Below are 7308 nucleotides of genomic sequence, written 5' to 3'. Positions count from 1 at the left end.
GCTGGGACATAGGTGGAAGAAGGTTGGATGTTGGGACAGGGTTGGTGTCCCCAGGAGAAACCGATGTGGGTAGCACATGGCTGGATGTGGGGACAGGGTTGGTGTCCCCAGAAGGGACACAGATGGCACCCAGCCAGGAGTGGGAATTGGGTGGGGAGGAGGGAGGTGATTGGTGGTGCCACCCAGGAGGAGGGACATGAGTGGCACATGACTGGATGTGGGGACAGTGTTGGTGTCCCCAGGAGAAACCACGTGGGTGGTACATGGCTGGGTGCAGGGACAGGGTTTGTGTCCCCAGAAGGGATGTAGGTGGCAGAAGGCTGGATGTGGGGACAGGGTTGGTGTCCCCAGGAGAAGGGAGGTGGGTGGTGCATGGGTCAGTGCAGGGATGGGGTTGGTGTACCCGAGAGCAGGGACATAGGTGGCAGAAGGCTGGATGTGGGGACAGGGTTGGTGTCCCAAGAAGGGACATGGGTGGCGCATGGGTGGGTGCAGGGAGAGAGTTAGTGTCCCCAGGAGAAGGGACGTGGGTGGCACCCGGCCAGGAGTGGGAATTGGGTGGGGAGGAGGTAGGTGGTTGGTGGTGCCACCCAGAAAGAAGGATGTGAGTGGCACATGGGTGGGTGCAGGGACGGAGTTGGTGTCCCCAGAAGGGACGTGGGTGGCAGAAGGCTGGATGTGGGGACAGGGTTGGTGTCCCCAGGAGAAACCGATGTGGGTAGCACATGGCTGGATGTGGGGACAGGGTTGGTGTCCCCTGAACGGATGTGAGTGCGACCTGGCTGAAGGTGGGGTTGGTGTCACCCAGAACTGATATGGGTGGCACCTGGCTGGACATGGGGTTGGCACCACCCAGAAGGGAGATGGGTGGCACCTGGTTGGGTGTGGGCTTGGTTTCCCCTGGGAAAAAGGGATGCAGGTGGCACCTGGCCCGGCATGGCAATGTCAGGGGATGTCACCCAGCAGGGACGGAGGTGGCACCCGCCGGGGTGTGGGGGGCGGGGGGAGCGGGGTGCCCTCACCCTGACATGCAGCGCCAGGCGGTGGTGCCCCTCTCCGGGGGGGCTGCGCAGACAGGGGGGCTTCAGCACGTAGCCACAGCACCCATTGCCCAGGAACCGCCCGGCGTTCAGGTCCATCTCGTAGCCCGGCGTCTGGAAGTTGAGGGCCACTGTGGGGACAGGGGGGACGGAGGGGTGCCGGGGTGGGTGACGGCTCTGGAAGGGGTGGGAGGTGTCAGGTCATGAGGTGTCTCCTGGGGGCCGTGGGGTCTCACCCAGCTGGCAGCCGGCATTCCACATCTCCTGGGGGTTGTAGTTGGAGGAGTTCATCTTCAGCCCCAGCGGGTAGATGCGGCTGAGCTGCCGGGCGTTGTACTGGACCAGTGCTGGGCCTGGTGGGGGGGAGATGGCTGAGGGGTGCCATTGCACCCATGGGTGCTGGTGCAGGGACCTGCCGGTGGGTGACGGTGACCTGCCTGCACCCGTGTGCCTGGGGACATGGACGGAGCCCACCCAGTTGGGTGGATCCAGAGCCTGAAACATGACCCGGACGCCGAAACTGGACCCTGAGGTTCAGACCCCAACCCTGGAGCTTGACCTTGGATCCCTCACCCCAGACCCTGACCCCAGACCGCAGACCCTGGGTGCTGACCCAGATCTTAATCTGAGCTCTGGACCCCAGACCATGACGCCGGATCCTGACCTTGATCCCACACCTTGACTTTAGACCCCAGACCCTTCACCCTGGATCCCACACCCTGATCCCAGATCCTGACCATGGACCTCAGACTCCAAACCCAACCCCCACATCGTGGACCCTGACCCAGATCTTCATCCCAGCCCTGGACCCCAGACCCCAACCCTCATCCCAGACCTTGACCCTGGTCCCCAGACCCTGGACACTGACTCAGACCTTAATCTCAGCCCCAGCCCCTGACCCCAGCCCCTGACCCTGGACCCTGAACCCAAACCCCAGACCTTGACCCCAGAGCCCAGACCTCAGTCCCTGGACCCTGACCCAGATCTTAATCACAGCCTCAGACCCCAGACCTGACCCTGGACCCAGATGCCACATCCCAGACCCTTACACCAGACCCTGACCCTGGACCTGTGACCCTCACCCTGGTCTCCGGCTCCAGGCCCTGGCCCCAGACCCCAATACCAGACCCCAGTCCCACCAGACCAGAGTGTGTCCCCGATCACCACCCATGGAGCCACCCTGGTGACAGATCCCATCAGTCTCAGCCCCATCCTGGATCCTGGTGAGGTCAGGAGCACCGAGACACTGTTCCCATCCCCATCGCATTGCCCTCACCTGCCTCCTTGATGAGCTTCCGAGCCTTCCTCTCGCTGAAGGAGGACATCTCACAGGGCCGGGGATGGCGCAGGGCATGGTCCAGGCCAGGGAAGGGGACAGCCTGGCAGTACACCACCACGGCTGACAGCTCTGGGGCCACCTGTGACGCATCCTTAGCCTGCGGGAGCCACCATGGTGTCAGAGCTACCCTGGCTCTGGTGGCCACCCACCTGCCTGAGGGTCTACAGACCCTCCTACCCTGCTAGTTCTGCGACGCCCAAGGCCATGGAGACCCCCAACGTGGACCCTGAGGCGATGAAGACCCCAAGGTGATGGAGACCCCCAAAGTGATGGAGAACCTGAGACAATGGAGTGATGGACCCTGAGATGATGGAGAACCCAAGTGGGTTGAGACCTTGAGGTCACAGAGAACCCAAGGTAATGGACAATCCAAGATGTTAGAGACCCCAAGGTGATAGAGACCCTGAAGTGATGGACAACTCAAAATGATGGAGGACTTGAGGTGACAGAGACCTCAAGGTGATGGAGTCCCTGAGGTGATGGAGAACTGAGGCAATGGAGAACACCCACCCAAGGCAATGGAGACCCTGCGGGGTCACCTTAGAGGTGATGAAGACCCCAAAGTCATGGAGACCCAAGGTCATAGAGTTCCCAAGGCAGGCAATGGAGACCTCAGAAATGGAGCATCCAGCACAATGGGGGAAGAGGGAGGCACAGCCAAGGAGTCCCCAAGTTCAGTCCCCTCTGCCGGGCAGTGACAGCCACTCATCACCCCCACAGTACCTGACCCCTTAAGTCCATCACATGACTCACCTGGAGAGGTTTGATCTCCTGCAGCGACTGCAGTGACTGGAAGAGGAGAGAGCAGGGCTGCATCAGGGGATGCTGGCAGTGCTCACCTGCCCTGGGCCCCAGCGCTGCTGGGACACAGTGGTCCTGTGGCACTGCCAGGATGCTGTGGTCCTCCAGGACCACCAGGACGCCATGGTCCTCCAGCACCACCAGGCTGCTGTAATCCTCCAGGACCACCAGGATGCTGTTGTCCTCCAGCACCACCAAGGTGTTGGATGCCATCAGCCCCCAGCACCACCAGGATGCTGTGGTCCCCCAGGACCATGGTCCTCCAGGACCCACGAGGGCACTATGGTCTCCCAGCACCACCAGGATGCTGTGATCCTCCAGGACCACCAGGACGCCATGGTCTCCCAGCACCACCAGGATGCCATGGTCCCCCAGTACCATAGCCCTGGGAGTGCCCCTTACCCGCCGGCTGTTTCTCTCCTGCAGCTTCTCCTCTTCTTCCTCTTCCTCCTCCTCCTCTTCCTCCTCCTCGGGGTCCACAAGGGAGGTGACACCCTGGGGCTCATGCCATGGCTCTGGCAGCTTCTTACCCTTCACCAGGACCTTCCACTTCAGCTGCTGTGGGAGGAAGGCCAAGCTCAGGGCTCAGAGGGGACACCGTGATGGGTGGGCAGGTGGCCTTACCTCCGGGGACGGGAGGTCGTGGGGGTCCTGCCCCTCCAGTGGCTCTGTCAGCAGCATGTCCCCCAGGATGGCCTTCATGTGCCGGGCCATGGTGGCCTGCTGCTCCAGCCCACAGTGGTTCTCCAGGGACAGGATGACGGGGTAGGGCGATTGCTGGGGACAGGGACGGGCAACGCTCAGCACCCGGCACCCAGCACCCATCCCAGGGCTGCCAGCACCAGGCTCACCTTGAAGGCATAGTCACGGATGCTCTCGATAACATCACGGAAGAGAATTTTGGAGGTGAGCGTGTGGCCATGGTAGACGACAGGTTCCCCATCGGAGCCCTCCCAGCAGTCCAGCTCCACGCAACGGCATCCCGCCATCAGCGCCCTGCCACCGCATCATCACTGGATGAGTCCCTACACCACCCCGGCACCATGGGACCTTCCGGGCATGGAGCATCTGACCAGGGGCACCCACCTGACATAGGCTTCGGTGCTGCTGGTGCCACCGATCTGGTTGCGGGTCAGGTAGGTGTTGTGGGAGGAGGAGATGAAGTAGTGGCACAGGGGCTGGCTCATGTCCTGGTGTACCTTCGTGTGCTCCTGGTTGAGGATGTCACCGGCAGCCGAGAGGAGGTACATCATGAAGCCATCCAGCATCATCAGGTCCTGCTGCCTGGCTGTGGGACACAGCGGCAGGGTGTCACAGAGGGCTGGCACACCACTGGCAGGGTGGCACCCCAGGGACTGTCCACATCTGGATGTCCCCTGTCTCCCAGCAGTGCCATGTTCACCCCAGACCTGGCACTGCAGCACCCAGGGGACATGTAAGTTCCCCTGAATGTCCCATCTCCATCCTGATGTCACTCATCCTGCTAGTGCCACATTCACCCTGGACCTGGCATGGTGGCACCCAGGGGATGTGGAGGTCCCCTTGGTGTCCCACTTCCACCCTGATGTCCCCTGTCCTGCTAGTGCCACATCTACCCTAGGGGTACTACTGTGATACCAGAGAGATGTGGAGGTTCTTCACCCCCACCATGATGTCCCCTGTCCTCCTAATGCCTTGTTCACCCCGGACGTGTATAGTGGGACCAAAAGGACATGGAGGTCCCCCAGCAGTGTCACATTCATGCTAGGCTGGCACTGCGTCATCCAGGAGACATGGAGGTCCACCTGCTGTCCATCCCCACCTTTGTGTTCCCTGTCCCCACAGTGTGACATCCACCAGGGACCAGCAAGGCCACGTGTTGGACTGGTGACACCCAGCACCACCCCAGGGAAGGGACATGGGGACACTCACCCAAGCCTTGGAGGACCCCATACCAGGTTGAGGGGTAAGCCCCATCCCCACACCATCTATGACCTTCCTTGGCTTTGGTGGCGCCCATCCCACCATCCCACCACCACCCATGAACCGAGCTGGCCGTCCTCAGCCCTACCCTTCTCGTTGAGCTCGTAGGCGCGGATGACGGCGCGGGCCTGGCGCAGGCTGGCGTCCTCGCCCTGATCCCGTAGGAAATCCCGCAGCTCCTCGGCCGACAGGACACGGTCCTCACCCGAGTAACGCCCGAAAAGCTCCTCCAGCTCCGGCCGCCGCAGTAGCCGTCGGCAAAACTCCTCCAGCTCCCGGCCCTCCAGGCGCTCGTTGCCCGAACGATCGCACTCCTGATGGGACCACAGCTCAACCTCGGGACTGTCCCCTGCCCGTGGGGAGGGGGTACGACCACCCCCTGCCTCCTCCTGCCTGTCCCTTGGGGTTGGCAATGTGTGTGATGAATTTGGAGGGTCTCAGCTACTGGGCTGAGGGCTCGGGGATGGGGCATGCCTAGGGAGTTGTGGGGTCATGTCCCCTCTGTCCCCCCACCCATAGGCCTCTGATCTTCCCTCCAGTCTGGGATGGAGCAGAGCAGAGCGCCGTGCCTCAGTTTCCCCAGGTGGAAAGGGACCTTGGGAGAGGGCCATGGGGACAGCACCCCATGGGGGGAATGTCACACCTTGGGGACCCACAGAGCAGTCATGGGGACAGCTCACCCCACCCCATCGTGAGCTCCTGCTCACGATGGAACTCAGCCAATGGTGGTGGACCCAGCCATCGGTGGTGGTGGGTGGCTTTGGGTGTGAGGAGTTTGACAGTTCTCTGCGCTTGGGAAGGCGGAGAAGGAGCCACATTCCCTCCTGGGGACAGCAGCAGGTGGTGGAGCACAGGATGGGTACCTTGAAGAGCTTGTAGGCATAGACATCATCCATATCGATGTTGATCATCCTCAGCATGCTCTTCACCTCCCGGAAGGACATCTTGTTGTCCTTGTTCCTGTCTGCTCGCTGCAGGACCCCGTGGATCCAGCTACGCCGGGGTAAGGAAACCACCCGACGTCACCCCCATGACTGTGCCCAACCTGTCCCCAAGCCCCCATAGCTCCGACAAAGGATATTGATCGAGCTTCTCCGGTTGACTCATGGCTTGCAGCCGCCCCATCAGCTTGGTGAGCCCTTGCACCCAGTGGCGGGCGTCCTCCTCGCCCCGGGCGGCCAGGTCGAGGTTCTTGCGCTTGCCCTTGAAGACGAGGGTGAAGCAGTGCCGCTCGGGGAAGGCGGCACCATACTTGCGTAGACCCTCCGACTGGTGCCCCTCACGCACCCCCTCGATGTGCATCACCGAGACTGCGGGGACACGCGTTGTGATGGGGCCACCCCAGGGGATGGAGGTGGTCCCTCGGCACTTCCCCCACCCACGAGCATCCTGCAGGACATCCTGGCTGCTGATGGACATCCTACGTGTCCCCAGGGGCACCCCAGGGGACCGGAGCTCAGCTCCTGTTGATGCTGCAGCCGGGCTTAACCCGCTAATCCCAGGCGAGACAGCAGCCATGGCCGCTGTCCCCTGCGGGGATGGGGACAGGGACACTGGCGGGCGATGGAGCTGTCTTGCAGCGGTGCCAGCTCCGGGCACCCGTCCCAGATGGGAGGGTGGAAAGAGATGGGTGACGCCGGAGAGTGGGGACAGAGTCTGGCCGGAATGGGGAAGAGACCTCGTGACGGTCCCAAGGGGGACGGGGAAGGGTGTGGGCTCTGGGGGCTCAGCCTGGGGTGCACTGGGAGGGACTGGGATGTAATGAGATGCTCTGGGTCCACAGGGAAGCACTGGTAGGTACTGGGAGGCACTGGGGTTGGGGTCTGGGTCCTGAGTGGGGGTCTGGGTCGTGGGTGGGGGTCTGGATCTCAGGTGGGGGTCAGTGTTCTGGACTGGGGCGCACATCTCGGGTCGGGGTCTGGGTCTCAGGCTGGGGGGGCAGGTCCCAGACTGGGGTCTGGGTCCTGGGTGGGGGTCTGGGTGCCGGGCTGGTGTCTGGGTGCTGGGTGGGGGTCCAAGTCCCAGGTGGGGATCCAAGTGGGGGTCTGGGTCCTGGGTGGAGGTCTGTGTTCCAGACTGGTGTCTGGGTCCTGGGTGGGGGTTTGGGACCTGAGTTGGGTCCAGGTCCCAGGTGGGGGTCCGGGTGGGGGTCTGGGTCCCAGGGGG

The 7308-nt window shown here is 62.6% G+C and overlaps 1 protein-coding gene across 1 annotated transcript in view; it reads right to left on the bottom strand.

Moving 5' to 3' along the window:
- The window catches only part of PLCD3 (phospholipase C, delta 3), a 17172-nt gene that overhangs the window by 4080 nt on the left and 5784 nt on the right, over positions 1 to 7308 (bottom strand). Inside the window, exons 3-12 of the mRNA XM_009883727.1 lie at positions 6224 to 6452; positions 6006 to 6135; positions 5231 to 5456; positions 4267 to 4468; positions 4032 to 4176; positions 3805 to 3957; positions 3583 to 3738; positions 2317 to 2470; positions 1277 to 1393; positions 1040 to 1171 (exon numbers count right to left, since the gene is read on the bottom strand). Coding sequence (XP_009882029.1) covers positions 1040 to 1171; positions 1277 to 1393; positions 2317 to 2470; positions 3583 to 3738; positions 3805 to 3957; positions 4032 to 4176; positions 4267 to 4468; positions 5231 to 5456; positions 6006 to 6135; positions 6224 to 6452 — 1644 coding nt within the window. The remainder of the gene's footprint in view (positions 1 to 1039; positions 1172 to 1276; positions 1394 to 2316; positions 2471 to 3582; positions 3739 to 3804; positions 3958 to 4031; positions 4177 to 4266; positions 4469 to 5230; positions 5457 to 6005; positions 6136 to 6223; positions 6453 to 7308) is intronic.

This window comes from Charadrius vociferus, unplaced genomic scaffold, assembly GCF_000708025.1.
Source record: "Charadrius vociferus isolate BGI_N301 unplaced genomic scaffold, ASM70802v2 scaffold1284, whole genome shotgun sequence".
NCBI classification, from domain to species: domain Eukaryota; kingdom Metazoa; phylum Chordata; class Aves; order Charadriiformes; family Charadriidae; genus Charadrius; species Charadrius vociferus.
The sequence above is the reverse complement of the archived record's forward strand: the minus strand, read 5'-3'. Positions and strand labels throughout refer to the sequence as shown.